Source organism: Ruditapes philippinarum, unplaced genomic scaffold, assembly GCF_026571515.1.
Source record: "Ruditapes philippinarum isolate M1 unplaced genomic scaffold, ASM2657151v2 ctg9351_1_1_1_1, whole genome shotgun sequence".
Classification (NCBI taxonomy): domain Eukaryota; kingdom Metazoa; phylum Mollusca; class Bivalvia; order Venerida; family Veneridae; genus Ruditapes; species Ruditapes philippinarum.
Window position 1 is genome coordinate 1 of NW_026865633.1, and position 19,937 is coordinate 19,937.

General features: G+C 32.0%; 2 protein-coding genes across 2 annotated transcripts in view; one reads left to right on the forward strand and one right to left on the reverse strand.

The window, feature by feature from the left end:
* Positions 1 to 1,082: 1,082 nt before the first annotated feature.
* Positions 1,083 to 8,043, reverse strand: LOC132729839 (THO complex subunit 7 homolog; the record flags this gene model as incomplete). The annotated part of the gene is given in 3 exon segments (XM_060715671.1): positions 1,083 to 1,210; positions 2,302 to 2,428; positions 7,860 to 8,043. Coding segments are annotated over 3 exon segments (274 nt in total), but the record flags the coding sequence as incomplete, so codon positions are not given.
* A 39-nt stretch (positions 8,044 to 8,082) lies between these two features.
* The window catches only part of LOC132729838 (mucin-3B-like), a 28,785-nt gene continuing 16,930 nt past the window's right edge, over positions 8,083 to 19,937 (forward strand). The window contains exons 1-6 of the mRNA XM_060715670.1: positions 8,083 to 8,218; positions 8,384 to 8,449; positions 8,976 to 9,080; positions 13,280 to 14,659; positions 15,177 to 15,259; positions 19,431 to 19,780. Of these exons, the coding sequence (XP_060571653.1) occupies positions 8,131 to 8,218; positions 8,384 to 8,449; positions 8,976 to 9,080; positions 13,280 to 14,659; positions 15,177 to 15,259; positions 19,431 to 19,780 (2,072 nt within the window). The 5' untranslated portion in view covers positions 8,083 to 8,130. The remainder of the gene's footprint in view (positions 8,219 to 8,383; positions 8,450 to 8,975; positions 9,081 to 13,279; positions 14,660 to 15,176; positions 15,260 to 19,430; positions 19,781 to 19,937) is intronic.

Here is a 19,937-nt window from a genome sequence, read left to right on the forward strand (position 1 = left end):
TAGGCCATTTTTAATTCTTCTTTTGACTCCTTTATTTTCAGTTCAGCTTCTTCAATTTCTGGATTCTAAAATTATTTTACATAGTAAGTTGAAGACTTATAAGACACAATGTAATATTAAGGACATATGACATTGTTCTAACTTTTAATTGTGGAGGAAGACCTGCCCTCCATGCATTCGTTCAGGTACAAGTCGGCATTTGAGTAGAAGCACTGACCTTTGGTTAGAGCTCAGCTGCTTACCTTTCTCACATGGAAGAAAGCAGAATCGAACCCACGATGAGGGGCAAATTGTTTGAAGTCAAACACCTTAAAGCAGCACGCCTCCAGATTTATGCTATTTTTTCATGAAAATTTTTGAAATATGTGAAAACGTATAATAATGTGTAGTGACCAAAAAGGAAGCAATTTACACCAAATTATTTTTGCACTTACAACTCACGTAAATTACTAAAAATGAGGTAAAAATGTGCAAAAAAAGCCCTTACTACGTTAGTAAAAGCAGTAGAAATATAGTCATAATATTAAAAAAAATCAGTCATTAATCACATATAACATGTCAATTATTACTTGAACCTTTAACATTTCTACAGTAATATTTTTTAAAATTGATATTATTGAAATATTTTGATTATCTGGAGGCATGTAGGTTTAATCACTCTTCCACTGAGTGTAAAGCTATAACCAGCAAAATATATTACAATTTTTTGAAAAACGGTCAAATTGTGTTGTTTATTTTTCTGCATATTCTTATGGTCATACCTTGAAAGTTTATTTTTGAATGATATTAAACACATGTGAGTTGTAATTATGAAAACAGAATGAAACTTCTCCTTACAAAAACTATCTCAATTCACAAATTTGAAAAACGTAAGAGATAATTTTGCATGCACTAAACCACTTAATTAGACATTTTGAAACACTCTTTCAATTTAGGTATTTTGGTATAGTTTTTATCAATATATAAACAAATATTCTACCAATTACAAACAGCCCAAGATAGTTTTATACCTCTTAATAACTATATCACATAGAAACATATCTGTTAACTATAATAATACATTAATAATACATCAGTGATACCTATTTGTTTATTTAGAGTTTCATAATTTTCTTGCTCCAGAAGGTTCATTCTATAAACTTGAGAAGATTTCTGTATAGCATGATCGCTCTGTGCCAATGTGGCCAACATACGCTGAACTGTCAAATGACTGAAATAAAAAAATCAGATCACTTATACCTGTATCACATTTATCACATAAACTACAATGCAGTATAATAAATAAAGCCTTTTAATAAAACTTTTGTTATACAAAAGTAAAAGCGTAAAATGGAGCTTATGTTAATGATACACTACAGGTACTTCAATGAACAAAGGATTCTATTTTCCTTATTTTGATTATGTAATAAACAGAATATTAATTAATATTTATGTGTGTTAATTATAAATTTTTTGAACTAATTGAGTCAAACAATATCATACTTCCCCTAGACTTGCATGATACAATAGACAAAGACCTCAGGTGCCTTTCGACAAGAACACTGACCCAAGCAGAACTTGCAACATATTTGTGGAAGTGCAATTTGGAATAAAAACAAAATTCAACTCTTTTCCCGATGTTATTTTCAAGTAACTGTATAAGGAACAGTCCACAAAATATATCTTTTTAAACAATACATGTGACTAGTACAAGATTTACGAAATGTCTTTGACTGGAAACTTAATCTTTGATCTACTGATCTTAAAATCAATAGGTGCCATGAGCAATGTTCCTACCAAGCTTCATAAATCATGACTTATACCTTATCAAGTTATTGGTTAGGCAAGGAAGAGACAGTGTTTATTTTCTTTATATAACTTTTACCCTAAATCGGTACTGTTCCCAATAGAAAATAGACATTAAAATTTCAAATTTCCAATGTTTAAATTCCCAAAATGGCTGTTCAAAATTTCCACAAGGCCAAGTGATTTCTCTGAAATCATTTAAATCCAACATATTCATATAAATCACCACTCAATAGTTCTACATGGACAGTTGAAGCTGTTAGCTGTCTTTATTTATGATGACTCATCTTATTTGTAGCTGAAAAAATGCATAAAAAAAAATTCCCAATTTAAAGTCAAAATAACGCATTTTGGTACCAGCACCATTCCCAAAGTAGAGAAAAAAAAACAGTGAGAGATGACATATTTGACAAACCAATCAAAACATATTTCCCCTTCTTAAGTGTATTCCCAGAGTATAAAATTTTGTACCTAAATTGATACTGATTTTGAACACAGTAGATATTAAAGTGTTACCTTTCATCACTAGAAGGTTCATCAGTACTATTACACCAGCGAATGAATGTTTTCAACAGACTTGTTAATCTCTTTTCATCATTGCCCGCATCACCATCTATAAGAAGACGTTTCTTTATAACCTCATCTGAAAATATAATTAAATAATATTGTTATCAATAAGACATGTTGCATAATATTACTAGTATTATCTTCTAATTCATCTGCAAAAAAAATTTAAAAGAGGGTGTAAATGTAAATCAAAAAGAGCCACAAGATAATTTTACCAGTAACCACCAATCAGATCACAAAACCACCTATGAAATATCAAAGTATATATATAGAAGATTATTTTCAGAAATTCTGTATACATTCAAATCTTAAACCTAAATTTCTTTTCTAAATTAAAAGGGAGAAAGCTGGAATAACTTGTCTCAGTTTGAAATCAACATGATGTTGATTTTGTGGTAAAAGAACACACATGACTCTGAAAAATATCCCCACCACCACAGATATGTACAAAACTCATCATTATAAACTGTTATGGACACAGATATTTATAAAGAAATCTCACTTTTTTCTGTAGAAAGGAAGTTTGCTGTATTATAAATTTGTTATAAATCTTTTTGACAGGTTATTTGACTGTATATAAATGTTTGTTTGCAAAATAACCCTTGCCAAACAGTTGAAGAAAAATTAACAATTTATAGAAAAACTAGAAATGTGTCATCATGCCCTGGATGCCCCCGCATGCAGCCAAAATTTCAAATTTTATAATATTTAGTTCCAAATTTGTTTGCACAAATTATTTTTTTCATTCTAAGTTCAAAGCCCTTAAAACTTTTCAATGTTAACACAAACCATTTTTATACAATGTTCAAGGCACTGAAATTATTCAGTCTTAACCTTTTGAAAATAGCATATTGCATATTTGTAGCCAAAATAATGGCTATATACATTTCCAAAAAAGTATGAGTGCTGAAACTGAAAGTTCAAAATTTTTCCAACATTCAGGAAAGATAAGTTTGTCCAAAATCATTGAACCACGACCAAATTCAAACTTAAACTGCTTATTCCTAAGATGTATCTATATTATTTTCAAAGTGAAAGGGACATAACTCTGCCAAAAAATCATCGAACCATGACCAAATTCCAACTTGACCTGTGCATTCCTTTGACATATCCATATGTCAATTTTGAGTTGAATATGTAACACTGTTGGGTTGACAATGAACAGAAACTGTAAATTTCATATCATTTTCAAAGTGAAAGGGGCATTACTCTGCCAAAAATCATTGAACCATGACCAAATTCGAACTTGGCCTGCGCATTCCAAAAACATATCCATATGTCAAAGTTGAGTTGAATGTGTAATACTGTTGGGGAGATAATAAATGGAAACTGAAAATTTCATATTATTTTTAAAGTGAAAGGGGCATAACTCTGCCAAAAATCATCGAACCATGACCAAATTTGAAATTGACCTGCGCATTCCTTTGACATATCCATATGTCAAATTTGAGTTGATTGTGTAATACTGTTGGGGAGATAATAAACAGAAACTGAAAATTTCATATTATTTTCAAAGTAAAAGGGGCATAACTCTGCCAAAAATCATTAAACCATGACCAAATTCAACCTTGACCTGTATTTTCTCATGACATATCCATATGTCAAATTTGAGTTGAATGTGTAATACTGTTGGGGAGATAATAAACAGAAACTGAAAATTTCATATTATTTTCAAAGTGAAAGGGGCATAACTCTGCCAAAAATCATCGAACCATGACCAAATTTGAACTTGACCTGCGCATTCCTTTGACGTATCCATATATCAAGTTTGAGTTGAATGTGTTGTACCATTGGGGAGTAAATGAACGGAAACTGAAAATTTCTTATTATTTTCAAAGTAAAAGGGGCATAACTCTGCCAAAAATCATTGAACCATGACCAAATTCAAACTTGACCTGTATTTTCTCATGACATATCCATATGTCAAGTTTGAGTTGAATGTGTTGTACCGTTGGGGAGATAATGAACGGAAACTGAAATATTCATATTATTTTCAAAGTAAAAGGGGCATAACTCTGCCAAAAATCATCGAACCATGACCAATTTTGAACTTGACCTGTATTTTCTTATGACATATCCATATGTCAAATTTGAGTTCAATATGTGCAATGGTTATTAAGATAATGAACGGAAACTGATGATGACGGAAGGACGGAATCACGGAATGACAGAACAGGGTAACACTATATGCCCCTGCCATTATATGGCGGGGGGCATAAAAAACATTTGTTTTAATTGTAGTATAGCTTACACTTTTAAACTTTTAATCTACATTATACATGTTACAATGAGAATGTGAGTCACTGTCTTGATTACAAATGCTCTTTAAAAGCAACCTGAAATCTAAATATACCTCAGATATAGAACCAGTCCATGAAGCAGGATCAACTTGGCCCTAAAACTAACTTGCCCCCCAGTCATCTCGGCCCTGTACCAACTCGGCAAGAGTCAACTTGGTCCATACTTATATATTACTTGTTACTACTTTTTATTTATTTTTATCATATTTTTCATTGTTTAATCTAATTTGATTAACAATATCTTCTGTCCTGTATTAAATCAAGTGCAAAAATCAAATAGTTTATACCGGAATTTAGAATTGTAAATAAATCAATAATCGATTGATCAAACATTTTATGATTCAATATACATATTCTACATATCATCCTGCATTTCCTGTTTTTTATCTTTAAAATCACCCAAGGACAACTGAAATAATCAATCTTGAATGTTTGAATGTGTTTTTCGCAAAGTGGTAAAAATTGAGTTATAGATCATTATATTAAGACAATGTTATCTCTTCTTATTGAACAAAGATAATTTCATAAAATCTATATCCTAGAAGGTTTTTAATACATGACAGAGTTGACCCTTGCTGAGTTGGTGTAGGGCCAAGTTGGCCCTTTGCCCAAGATGGCAGCATACTCAGTCATCGAATTTAGCACTTGCCCGGTGGCCTATGGCCAGTGAAAATTAGTTCCGGCCAGTCAAATTTTAAGAAAATTTAGTTAAATATTTAGTAGAATAAATTCAAAATTGGAATTCGGGCCAGTAAATTCAAAATCTTAAATTCAATGACTGCATACTGCTAACTAAGGATTTTTGTTCATATACTTTTAAAAGATTTTAATGTGATTTTTATTAAAATTATATACATGGCATACACGTTATTTAAGAGTGCTACAGCCTTTGTAGGGATTGAGGTCTTGCTTGTACTTTCTGCGTTCATGAAAATATAAATATAAACACTATCAATAGGAGCTATTTTTTTATTTATTGTGTTCAGGAGTTTGAGTTACTCAAATTAGTTACTAAAAAATTCTCAAATTTGGACTTTTCCCAGTTTTAACAGTGTTGGCGGTGTTGTAAGTATGTCAAAAAAGGCCTGTTCCATTTTGTTTATCTGACTTTTGGGCTACATTGGCCTTACTTGCTTTCATTACAATATGATTCACTTACGAACTTTCGCTATATGTATATATGCAGTATTTCGATAGAGCGGAAGTCAGCGCTTGAGCATGCGCTTTGTCATGTCTTGTTCAGTTACCGTTCACGTTTTCAACGTGGTTGCTACGAAAAGGTAGCACACCACAGTAATGTAAGCCACAGCTTCGAATGGCCAGGGAGGATATCTTGGATATAGTGAATATTCTGGATTTATATGACTGGTTGGCTTTAAAGTGAATTTTCAGCATGAAATTTGTTTTTGTGACATCTAATATGATCATAAATCACATGCTGTTGATTATAGATGTCAAGGCTGCCATTTTTTGTAAACATTGCTTTTAAACAGCATGCACGGTAAAAACCAGTCATTTTACAGGGGGGTACAAACTTTTAGCAGTAGCAAAAAAATCTACAAGGTTGAGCACCAGTTTCTTTGTGATAGTTTGCATGTATAGGGAGTTGCTAAAGCAGAGATGGTGTTCTTTTAGCCTGTATATTTGCAGGGATTTTTTGCCAGAGGGACGAAATGTGTTGTTTTGGGTCTCGGGCCACTGTAGATTTTGGGCTTCAACGGAATGAATTGCAACTTTTTTGACTGCCTGCCTATTGTAGATGGGATAATTTCTTTGTAGATTTGCAATCTTATGTCATATATGTTCTCAACAAAATGTGTTTTCTTTTTCCAGGTTGTGTAGTTTGGTATCAGAATTAATAGACATATTGCTTGCAGGACATTGATCAGATGGCAAGAACTTGAAATTAACTGTGGAGTGCTACCGAAGCATCATGTGTCCGACTGCTACTACACTTAGTGTACATGGCTTTTACAACTTATATATCAGTCAAACAAATTAAAGTGACATTATGCCCATCCAAGGGTATATGGTGAGTGAACATGTAAATATCAAAATAAGTTTTCATTATGCAATAATTCCTTTTAATTTAATAATTTACTTCCCATAAACAGTAAATGATGCACAGATCCAAATAAAATTTCTGTAAATATCTTTTAGAATTTACCTATAATGCTCAGTTAAGAAAAAGAGTGGGGCAGTCTTTTTATATTTTATGCAGATTTATAATTTTATTCTGAACATTTTCCAATAACAACTGTTGGTCATACACCATTTTAACAGTCAATCTTTTGAAATATAAAGTCAATTTAGCTCAACTTGACTATGAAAATATGAGCATAATGTCACAACACACATAAACTACACCATATTAATATTTTGCATTTTCAGCTGATAGTCAAACAAATATCTCAATATTCTTTCCCATTTAATATATTGTTTACATGTGGTGACAGCTACATGTAGTTAGTTAGCAGGGGAACGCTGTGTTAGATTACTTCGGTCCAGAAAATTTCCTTGTTTACCATCAAAACTCATATGTTTACCATAGCAACCATATATAGATAGAAAATAAATCATACTGAGATTAGAAAGCATTTCTTTTCTCTACGGGTTATCTCGGACTGGAACAATTTACCAGAAGTGGTTGTGAATGCTCCTTCACTTAATAGCTTTAAAAACAGGTTGGACAAATTCATGGGAGAAACACAGTATACCACCATACCGGATCAGAACTGGGTACAAAACCATGGGGGGGTTATAGAAGACGATGAGGACGTCTTGCGACCTCAACTCCAGTAAAAGTATATAAGGTTATTGAAAAAAATCTCAGTTTCTTGACAAAAAATCGAATTAATAAGTACAAAGTCTTAGAAAAGATCCCTTCTTAAGTTAATTTAAAAGGGGAATAATTTGGCGGAGTTTTAGACAGGGAAACATGAGTTATCATTCGTGGCTAGGGAATATGGCCGACTGAAATCATGCAAGCGAGTTTGTAAGTGTGGATTGATGTAGATACTTTTCTTTTACAATAAATAATTAATTCGCGAAAACATATGATACACATCTATTTAGCTCATTATAAAAAATTCAAAAGGATTAAAATACCAAAATATGTTCTGGTAGCATAAATTTATGGATGTGATAGCAATTATGTACTTAATTAAGCGTTATTTCACATAATAAACAAGAAAGCCGGTATTTTACCGTCTGTAACTGATGCCATTTTTATTGCAGCTTCAACAACTAAACAACAATAATATTCTATTTTTATTCTTCTAACTTCGTATATATATCAATGGTATGTGTCGTTTGTTCTTCTTATATGCATTTGGAAACATTTATTGTATATAAGATTTAGTATAAATGCGTTAATTCAATTATATTTCGTTAGTGTTGTAAGCGATGTTCTTAATCGGAATTTCACGAGTGTGACGTCACGTTCGGTTATTCCCGAAATTAGAAATAGAAAAGGAAAATGGCGACCCTGGACGATAGTCCGTCGCTGTTTTCGGGTCAACAATGGACAGATTGGGCTGATTCTGTTTTACTAGATAATGAAATTGGTAAAAAACCAAAGTCTAGGCCTTGTTTTTCATAGATATGTCCTTTTTATAATGCTATTTTCTTCTGAAACTTTGATTGGGCCATGTTTGTATCACTGGGAAACCAGTTCATGAGATTTTTTTCAGTTGCTCCCTGGGTCACATTTGTTTTGTCATCTATTTCAGAATCTACTGAATGTGATACTGCTGACGAGAGCACAGATACAGATAGCATGAAGTTGAAGATTGAAGGTATCCTCTGTCAATCATGTTGACTTAAAGATATCAAAAATATAAGAGACCTGTAAAATAAGTCAAAACCCTTTAAAAAAAATTTTTTCAGAAGTTTGCTAAGAGGAAAATTGTATATGTAATCAATTGACAGTTGCAGAATTTTATCTCACTTTATTTAAATGATGTTTGTTAGTAATCCTCAATGTTAACAATACAAATGAAGGGTAGAGCGAATGGAGGAAGGAATATATGGTGTTTTAAAATTTGAATTTTGTGAGCATATAGGACTAACCATTCACTGTGCTTTTATAATTATTGAATGAAAATGATGTCTCATATTTTCATTATTATTATCATATTCTATGATTAATTACGTCATGTTTTACATATAGATTTTGTTTACATACTTTGTTACCCATATATATGTTTAACAAAGATTGAAAGGAAGTACACTTTATTTTTAACATTGAATGTCAGTTAAATGAATATGATTTTGTAATAATATTTATTCATGTTATTTTGACATCACTCTTTTATGTTTTAGACATGCCATTGTTTGGACTGTGCCCTTCCAGAGATGAATTTTATTTGGTTGTCTGTGACAAATGCCATCAAGTTTTGAAACCACAAGCATTTCAAGGACATCTTGGTAAAATTAAAGTTTTACTTTATTTATACAGTAATCAAGACATTAATGCTGTTTATTGTCCTAGGAACCACATTTTAGAGTTGGATGTGTAGGGATGTTGACACTAATGGTAAAGCATCCCAACATCCGAATTACAAAATGTTGTACTATATACAGTAAACAGCATATATGAATTACACAAATTAATTAAAACAATATTCATATAAACAATATTTATGATCACAACCTCTGAAATTCGGTTCTTTTGTTGTTCATTTATATATGTAGCATTGTCTTCGTCATGTTTGTATTTGTAAGCAGGATTCTCATGATGAACCCAGGACTGTGTTTCAAGTATTTGATGTGTTTGCCTCTCATTGCAAACTTACATGCTTGGTAAATCGGTTAATTGTTTATAATGCAAATCATGCTGTCAAATTAATTTATGATGGTGCATCAACTTTTGTTCTGGTAAAGTATAAAGCATATATTTCTTTGATAAAAGTATGCAAACTTTATTATATTTTTTGTTCCAAAGTCATGCTCTGTTTACACATGAAATAATAATCAGATATAAACACTTCTCACAATAAAAAGAAATTCATTCTATGCAGGAAGATCTAGGTACAAAGTTAACACAACTCTGCTTTATTTGACAATAGATGGTCAAGATCAGTTTGTGCGGAGGAAGATGCTTTCTGTTATTAAGACAACAAGAATTGTTGCTCTCAACCATCATATGTTTATCTAATAATTAGCATATGAAATAAATACATGATGCATCAGTCTCAGTATCACAGGTTGCATTATAAATATTGTGTGACGTTCACAGTCCTGTTGGGCCTCCATGGCCAACTGGATAAAGTTACTTAATCTGACGCTGGAAAACCACCAGTGTTTTCAAATTCTTTCATGTCAGGTGCAAGTTTGTTTCTCCAAAGCTACTGACAGGAATGGGTTGAACTTTCACTCAATTGAGAGTATATATGAAGATCACTGTCAAAGGCCCATAACTCAAACCTGGAATTTGACATATGAATTATGGCCCTTTTTGAACTTTTGAAAATTATGCATTATCCAGGCTTCTGTTATAATATCATGAGCAGGAGCATGCTGTCCATGGACGGGTCTTGTGTTGACCTTCTAATAGTAGTTTGCTCCTCGTAAATAACTGGTCCTTTTAAAAACTGCTTTAGATAAAAACAGAAAAACATAACATTTTCACACAAATCAATGGATGGATCATTACCAAACTTGATGTGTAGTAACCTTTTAAAGTAGTCAGTAAAAAAAAAAAGGGAAAATATTTCAGAACTAGTTTTTGGGTCACTTTAAAAGAAATCACTAAACAGGATTTGTAATCTTGGGCGAATCCTCTGGTGAAGCGAGATTTCTCTGTGACAATTGTTCTCGGAAATAAAGTCTAATGATCATAAAAACAAAACAATTTTTTCATTACATGTGACATCAATATTGATTAGTCATAAAAGAATGCAATAGGGATAGAATTCACATATTTGTAAATCTGAGCAACCTAAAATCAAAATCTATTGCAAGAGCATCATAAAGTCTAAATCTATTGAAAGAGGAACATAAAGTCTAAATCTATTGAAAGAGCAACATAAAGTCTAAATCTATTGAAAGAGCAACATAAAGCCTAGATCTATTGAAAGAGCAACATAAAGCCTAGATCTATTGAAAGAGCAACATAAAGCCTAGATCTATTGAAAAGGCAACATTAAGGTAGTACACCCCTAATGCACTGTCTCCACTTTGAAGAGTATTCAAATAGGCTAAAATCACTGTAAAGTGTATTGAAACTGAGGGGGCATGGGTTCAAACCCCAGAAGGGGCAATTTTTTTTCTTTCTTTTTTTTGTTTTTAACATTTTTTATTAATCTCTCAGACCACCTATGGAAGAAGAAAGTGTTTTATTTTAATTATATAATTATTGTAGGTATTTATTTACTAAATAATGCCAAATTTAATAGCAAATATGATACCAGATATTTTCAAAGTTTAATAAAATAAAAACTAAACGGTAAAAGTATTTTATATTTTGCAAGACCAACCACTATACATTAAAGAAAATTTAGGCAAACTTTGAAAATAGCCCCTCATTTTGAAAAATTTTAGGGATATTTTAAATAAGGCTTTTTACAAAGGGAAATGGTCAAATTAGTGTTAAAAGTGGGTGGGGTATGGTTACATTTTTATACATATTAAAAACATTTCGTTTAAAAACAATCATTTTGCTTGTTTAATTTGTTACCTAAATGTCATTATTTATTTCTTAACAATGAGCAAAAAGTAAACATTTTTCATAATGATGATATTATAGATTATTTAGAGTTTCCTCATTTCTGAAAAAATCCCTTCTAATGGCAAAGTTTTAGTTCATAAAAATGTCCATAACTCATAAACCACACGGTAAATTTTGTTTAAATTTTGCATACAGGTGACATTTAAGGCAAATAACTGTCCTATGTTGTCAAATTTACAATTCCTTTTAGTGCCCATTAGGGGTGTACTACCTTAAGTCAAAATCTATTGAAAGAGCAACATAAAATCTAAATCTATTAAATGAGCAACATAAAGCCTATATCTATTGAAAGAGCAACATAAAGCCTAGATCTATTGAAAAGGCAACATTAAGTCAAAATCTATTGAAAGAGCAACATAAAATCTAAATCTATTAAATGAGCAACATAAAGTCTTGATCTTTTGAAAGAGCAACATAAAGTCTAAATCTATTGAAAGAGCAACATACAGTCTAAATCTGTTGAAAGAGCAACATAAAGTCTTGATCTACTGAAAGAGCAACATAAAGTCTTGATCTGTTGAAAGAGCACATAAAGTCTAAATCTATTGAAAGAGCAACATAAAGTCTAAATCTATTAAAAGAGCAACATAAAGTCTAATTTATTGAAAAGGCAACATTAAGTCAAAATCTATTGAAAGAGCAACATAAAATCTAAATCTATTAAAAGAGCAACATAAAGTCTAAATCTATTGAAAAAGCAACATTAAGTCAAAATCTATTGAAAGACAACATAAAATCTAAATCTGTTAAAAGAGCAACATAAAGTCTAAATCTATTGAAAAGGCAATATTAAGTCAAAATCTATTGAAAGAGCAATATAAAATCTAAATCTATTAAAACAGCAACATAAAGTCTAAATTTATTGAAAGAGCAATGTTAAGTCTAAATCTTTTCAAGGAGCAACATAAAGTTTAAATCTGTTCTAAGAGCAACATAGTGTTTAAATGTATTGAAAGAGCAACATAACGTCAAAATCTTTTTAAAGAGCAACTTAAAGTCTAAATCTATTGAAAGAGCAATTTAAAGTTAAATTTTTCAAATTTTCTTACAATTACAATGCTGAAAATTCACAATTCAAAAGGTTATTTGAAAAAAAAAGTAGTAAATAAATTCACTGGGCTTTTTATATCAAACACTGAAGTAAAAGAAATTAAAATGAAAATTACGTCTGAATTAAATTTACAACAACTCTCCTTATGCTAGAGATAGTAATCTCTTGTTTAAAGCATACCACAATTTATACATATTAACTAAAATAGATTTGCCAGTTGAGATAAATTTTCGTAATATAACTCCTGCTAAGAGGCAAACGAATGATGTGTCTAAGATTCTTAGTAAATATTATGGAATCAAAAGGTAAAGGTTAAAGATGCTGTATCTTAAATTAGTTTTAAAGATTTAATCATTAGCAATGGCTTTAAAAGTTATTTTTGGTCGCTTTTGTTAGTGCTATACCAGAATTACAAATACAGTGGACTCTCATTATCTTGAAGTCATCGGGACAGTCAAAAAAATATCGAGATAACAAAATGTTGAGTAAAGCGATGTTGAGATACCGGTAACGATAGTTGACTGTAGGTCGTGATCAGATTTCAATGAGAATCACTGATTCTTTTGAAATAAACTTTGTGTGTTATTTTTTAACATTTCTTGTTTCTTTTGGTCTTTATGTAAAAAAACAATCAGTATGGTGGTAATAATGTTTAGGAGTTATTATTTAATTGAAAACATACTGAATAACAGCAGTTCCACAAATTTTATCACTTGATAAAGGTGATTGTTTTTTCCTCTTAAAATGATGAATGGTTATGTCCAGATTTAGAGATGGACAAGGCCATTTTAGATGTTATGGGTGGTACGAATTTAAGCTTATGATATTTTTTCTCTATATTTTCAGAAGTACGTCATGATGGTAAAGGGGGATATACAACAACATCTTCAAAGATTCATCAGTCATCAAGTCGACATTCTGTCTCATCAAAATCTCATTCAAAATCTCACTCAACCTCAAAATCTCACCGTTCATCGCACTCTAAATCGCACAGTTCACCGAGCAAAAATTCACATCGTTCTCATGCTCATTCGCGATTAAAACCTCATGTAGAATTAGAACACTCAGGGCCAGAAATTCACGCAGATGTGGCCAGTAGAGTTGAAGACACTAAGTCTGTAAAGTCAGCAAAGGCCAGTGTCAAAGAGCCCCCACTGTCGTTTGAAACTGTCACGAAGGTGGGGGCTGAAGCAGAGACTGAATTAGTTACTGACAGTAAACTTCAAAATACAAATAACATGCCTGTTGTGAAAATGGAACGTATTCCAGAAACAGTAGCCATGAAAAAACAGATGGACTCAACAGGTAGTGCAAGGACTTCTCCATTGACTAACGGAGCCATTCGTGGCTCAAAGTCTCCTCCGTTGTCAATGCCTGTTATTACCGATACCGAAGAAGATATTAAACCGTCCCTTACATCAATGCCAGTGTTAAATGCCACTGATTCAGACGATTTATTGTATCTGGAAGACATGGATACAGTTCCAGTGTCGGAGATTAATAGTGCGGTCAGCTCCATATTGGAGCCAGTGTCACCTGCTTCGGAGTCAGATACGGATAGGTTTATTGCTTTAGCAACATCTTCGAGTACCATAACAACAAATACGGTGACAATGGCCTCAATAACAACTTCAACGACTTCTGTTACTAATGTGATAAATACAAACTCCAGTTTCACTTTTGGAAGCATGGGACGGCCATCTCTTCCAATGGGTAGTATTCGCGTAAACTTTTCAACCAGTGGTGTTCTTAGTACTATAACCGGTGATGGTAATAATAATAATAATTCAAGTAGTGTTAATAAATCTGCAGTTACAACTAGTGAGTCGGCACGAACTAATATCTGCAGTAACGGAAGTATGGAAAGCACAATAAGTGATATTGTGAAATCGGCTGTACATTCAGGGAATACTGGTGGCTTTAAAAGTCTAACGCCATTAATAGCTAGTCCTAGAAAGACAAATGGGCTTGGCAATATAAATAGTTCTTTCAAGTCTCCCCAGAAACTTGGAAATGTTGGAAAATCTTCTAGCAGCTCAAATTTATCAAAGACCGGATCAAAACTTAGCCCTGGCTCGTCAAATTTGATCAAGTCGTCTAGCTTGGGAAGTGTAACGGGTGGATCAGAATCAGGGTCCAGTTCAAACAACTCCTCCGTGGCAAACGCTGAAGCTATTAAAAAGTTTCAGCTACTCAATAAACCAGATAAAATCATACCACTTAAAGGTAAGTTTGGTGGGGGTTTATTTTGCCTCACTTTGTTATAGATAAACATACAAATGTACACCCTCCAAAAATACCAACACCAGCTGTGATGAAGGAAAAAAAGTAATTTGTGAAGTTGGTCACAAGTAAATTTTTTTTCTTTGTTGAAAATAAAGTGGCTGTTTCTTAAAATTATCTGAACCTTTGAAATAAATGTATTTTTGGGCTTGTGTAGCAAGAAGAGATTTTAAGCTGGGAAAGTCCATTTTACAGATTATGAAGTGTAAGGTTTATATTTTCCATACATCCATATTGGAGATGAATAAAAAAAGATGGGAAAATGAATTAAGGGATGCATTTTCTGATTTAAGTAGAAGTTATTTATTTCGTAAAGTAAACTTAGTGATTTCATAAGAATACCAACAAGTTTTACCCATTAAACAGATTTTTAAGATAATGACACATTGTTGCTTAGTAACAACATTGCATATTTTTATATACATATTCACAATATTGAAAAATTTGTTATTTTTTACAGATCGTGAATATGATCCCAATAAACATTGTGGAGTGGTAGTGGCTGATACAGGGAAACCATGTACAAGGTCTCTCACTTGTAAGGTAAGACTTTGTGTTGTCAAATATTTAAAAATAAGAAAATTGGACATATGAAAACCGTCCTTTTGTGTTTAGTTGATGTTACCTTTTGAGTTTATCAAGGGACGCATTTGATTCTTGCATGTGTGCAAGCCATCCATCTAGCTTACGGGAAGGTCTGTGGTTTTTATTTTGTGGCTGTAGGTGCTCACACCTAAAATTATGTAGCAAAGGGCATCTTAGGTCTTCATCCGTGATTGAAGCTAGAAAGTTGCTAGATGATCTCGTCCTCAAAAGTGACAAAAATAACAACCAATCAAAAGGAATTAGTTTGCTGTCAAGAATGCAAGTACAAAAGTTTAATTCCTTGGTTGGTGCATATTTATCCATGGCATTTTCAATGAATATGTTATGGGGCGTCGTGGCCGAGTGGTTAAGGTCGTTGACTTCAAACCACTTGCCCCTCACCGCTGTGGGTACGAATCCCGACAGGGACTTAAGATTCTTTCATGTGAGGAAGCTATCCAGCTCGCTTACGGAACGTCGGTGGTTCTAGCCTGTTCGTGCCTGAAAAAATGCACAGAAGGGCACCTGAGGTCTTCTTCTACCAGCAGTAAAGCTGGAATGTCGCGATATGACATATACTATGTCGATGTGACGTAAAACCAAAAAAAAAAATTGAATATGTTATATGATTGCTGATTCTAGTTGTGCAACTGTTAAATTTTTAATACAAATGCTGATTGAGAATTTAAGAACATGGGTAAGCTCTTGTATTGTTGTTTGATTGGATAATAGTGACGTTTATATAGTTTAATATACAGGGCTGCTGTCAATTTATGAAGAAATCTCACTTTTTTCTTAAAAAAAGTATGTTTGCTGCATTATTAATTCGTAATAAATATTTCTGACAGGTAATATGGTCATATATTAATGGTTGTTTGCAATACAACAAAAGCTGCTTCCAAACAATTGTTTATATAGGGCCATAAAACTTGTCAAAAAGTCTTTATAACTAGTAGTGTATAGGTACAGGGCTGAAATAATGCCTCACTGTCCAATGTCATTCATATGAAAAGGAAAAAGAAAGGTAAATTTATTTGACTCCGGTGATATGAAAATATTGTCTAAATGTTAACAATATGATACTTTACCAATTTTTATTTTTTTTTTTGCGAGAAAAAAAATAGTTCCTGTGCTACTAGTAAATAAAAAGAAAGTTTTTCATTGTATGTAGAACAATAATAAAACCATAAAAACACAATCTTCATATTACAGTGTCCATGCATTTATTCTAAGAAACATTACAGCTTATAAATTCATTTCAGCAAACTATATTTACAAATTTGTGAACACTTAAAACAGTTTTCTTAAACAACTTTTCCATTTATAAATTTGGGTTAGTCTATCATCTGTCTGTTGCATACCAAATTGTTGGATGTCTGAGACTATGTAACTTTAGCTAACTTGACATAGATGAATTGCTGTAGACATGAACCCTCTCATGTCTGAAATTAAACATTGAGTGATTGTCATTGAGAGTCTGAATGTCTGAAGTAAGTTATTGAGTGAATGTCTGAAATTAGACATTTAATGTCTTAAATTAACATTGTCTGAATGTCTGAAATTAGACATTGAGTGAATGTATGAAATTAGACAGTGAATGTCAGAATTAGACATTGAGTGAATGTCTGAAATTAGACAGTGATCATCTGTATGTCTGAAATAAGACATAGAGTGAATCTCTGAAATCAGACAGTGAGTGTCTGAAATTAAACATTGAGTGACTCAATGTCTGAAATTGAACATTGAGTGTTTGAAATTAGACATTGAGTGAATGTCTTAAATTAGACATTGAATATATGATTATAGTCATAGAGTGTCTGAATGTTTGAAATCAGACATTGAGTCAATTTTGAGTGTCTATAAAATATGTCATGGAAAGACACTTGAGGCATCTTGGGTACATCTTTATCGAAGAATGTTGAGAAAAATTACACAAATTGGCTTGATATTTGTCAGGTTTATTAAAAAACCAAGCAAAAAAAAAACAGTAGGAAAACTGGTTTTCAGATTTTAATGATGGTATCATATGATAAAACTTCAGATTACCAGATCATTTGCTTGAACAAGAGTTGGAATTACAAAAGTTCCTTCTTTAATAATTTGTCTAATAAATTGTCTAAAAAACAGTTTTTGACATGTTTTATTAAGTATATGACTAAGACCTTAACAATGTATGGAAAGATTTGACAGCATAAACCAGACGCTATAAATCGTTCTTATATAATGTGTCTGCATAATGTTCAGCAACAAATTTCTTCAAGTCCATTAGCCTTGAACTGTACAGCCAATTTAATGGAATTTATTTGAATTAATGGGCTAATTATACACAGATGTTATAAATTATTTAGATATTTTCCATGCAACTGTATCCATTATTTATTGAAATGTATTTGTCAATATTTCTTCCTTAATGGTAAGATCGTCATTTGTTTCACCACCACAGCAGTCTTTATGATTTAATGTTTAAAGGCCGTGATAGCAAATTGTAATAAAGTTTCATTGGGAGCAAAAAAGATTTAAACATTATAAATCCATTACTGAAATGTTTCATTTTACTAAAAAAAAGTTTTTACACTATCCATTGCACCCACAACAATGCCATTTTAAAAGTATCCTTTGAAAGTTTGTTAAAAGGTTTATATTTTGCTGTAAGATGTCATGATAGTTAAGAAACTTGGGAAGCCCTGTTATAATGTTATTTACTATAAAGTTAAATTGTGATTAATAATAATTTATATAATTTATTTGAGTATTAATTAACATTTATTTATGAAATGTGAAGCAAGACATTTGAATCTTGATATAAAGCAGGAGTTAAATTTTGTTATTCAGCAGAAATTAAATTTTGATATAAAGTAGGAGTAATATATCTTGGAATTAAACATAAATTTAATTTTGGATATGGAGAAATTAAGCTTTCGTTTTACAATTCAGAAATTTAATTTTGGTATTAAGCAGAAATTAAATTTTGATATAAAGCAGGAGTTAACTCTTGGTATGAAGCAGGAATAACAATCTACAATGTCTATTTTAAAGACTATGTTTGGGTCATATTCACAGTGGGATAAAATAACTTTTTCTCAACTTTTCCGTCTATTTCTTCTTAATCAAAATTTTCAAATGAAATTTGTTCATGAATACTGGGTAATAAAAGTAAAATAACAACATAATTATGTTTAAATAAGACATAAATGCTCAAGATTATGTAGATTAGAATGTAAAGAATTGTTGTCTTAAATTTTTCCCATTTTGAGTTACACATTCGAAACATTTAGGATCTCAAGAATACAAGTTATGTTTCCTAAATACTGGGGGAAAAAATCTAAAGTGTTTAGAAACTTAAGAGATCAACTTGCAGGGCTTCTGCTAATACAAGTTTGTTGATTTTGGTTTGTGACTTCCAAAATATAATGCTTTTCCTTCTATACCTATATAATGTGACTTCCAATGTCAGACATTCAACATAATGGAAGCCCAGGATCAAGATCTTTAAATCAATATTGGAAGTTAATCTTGATTTAAACATAAAATCTAGTCTTTGAACAGTAGAAGTACGGAACTTTTTTAAATCAGGGATTGGGATTATGGAATTTATGGAATCACTGCATATTATATGAGAAATTACATTATATATTTGTTGTGACTTTCCTGGGTTTGTATTTTTTCCTAAAACATGGGTTTTGTTTTGTCTCTAGTCTACAGAGTAGTGACAACATAGGGATCACTTCTCAGCCGTCTTGTCTGTCACAAAAATTGTATTCTCAACACTGTGTGTTACACATGATGTTATACAAGTATGATGTATGCCATCATTATTTCTACATTTTTCAAAATTGTGACGTTAGAAAGTAAAAGTTAAATGGTTAATTTGTCATCTGTTGGAGATTGTTGATGAGTAACAACAGGTTTCCTGAAAACACCACTCCTGGTTAGTTCTAGGAAGGAAGGAAGAAAATTAGATTTATGTATAAACAGAAGTGTTTGTGGTTTGTTTTTGTTTGTATTTGTTTTTCCAGGTACTTGCTCTAAGGAATTATTTGTGAGTGAGTTATATTTATATAGTGTGCAAGCAATGTATTGACGGAAAAGTTTACATTCATTTATAATATACGTAAATTTTATGTTTCAGTCACATGCGTTATCATTGCGAAGAGCCGTCAATGGGAGACGACTCTCTTTTGATGATTTACTAAAAGAGCACAGGGAGGCGAAAGAGGCGTATCAGAAGGCTAAGGTAGAAAGCAAGGAAGCCACAGCAAAACTCAAAGCTGCTCAGGCAGCCAGCAAGGGGCATGGAACTCATATTCTCACACCTCATGGCAAACTCCATAATCTCAGCACAGTTACCTCCCCTGTTCTTAAAACGGCTGGTCAAGCTAATCAGTGTTTGAACAAGGAGAATAAATCACTGTCGAACCCAGTATTTCCCGCGTCAAAACCACCAGTACTATCAAGGGCAGCTTCAATATCATCTCACAGGTATAGTAGATATTTGAACGATCATTTAAAATGAGATATAACTGATATGTTTTCTTATTTATAAACTATATGAAATACTGTATAAGTGGTTAACTTAGCAATACGGATATATTGGCGAAATTTGCAAATTGGCGAAAATCGTTTAAATTTCCTCTAG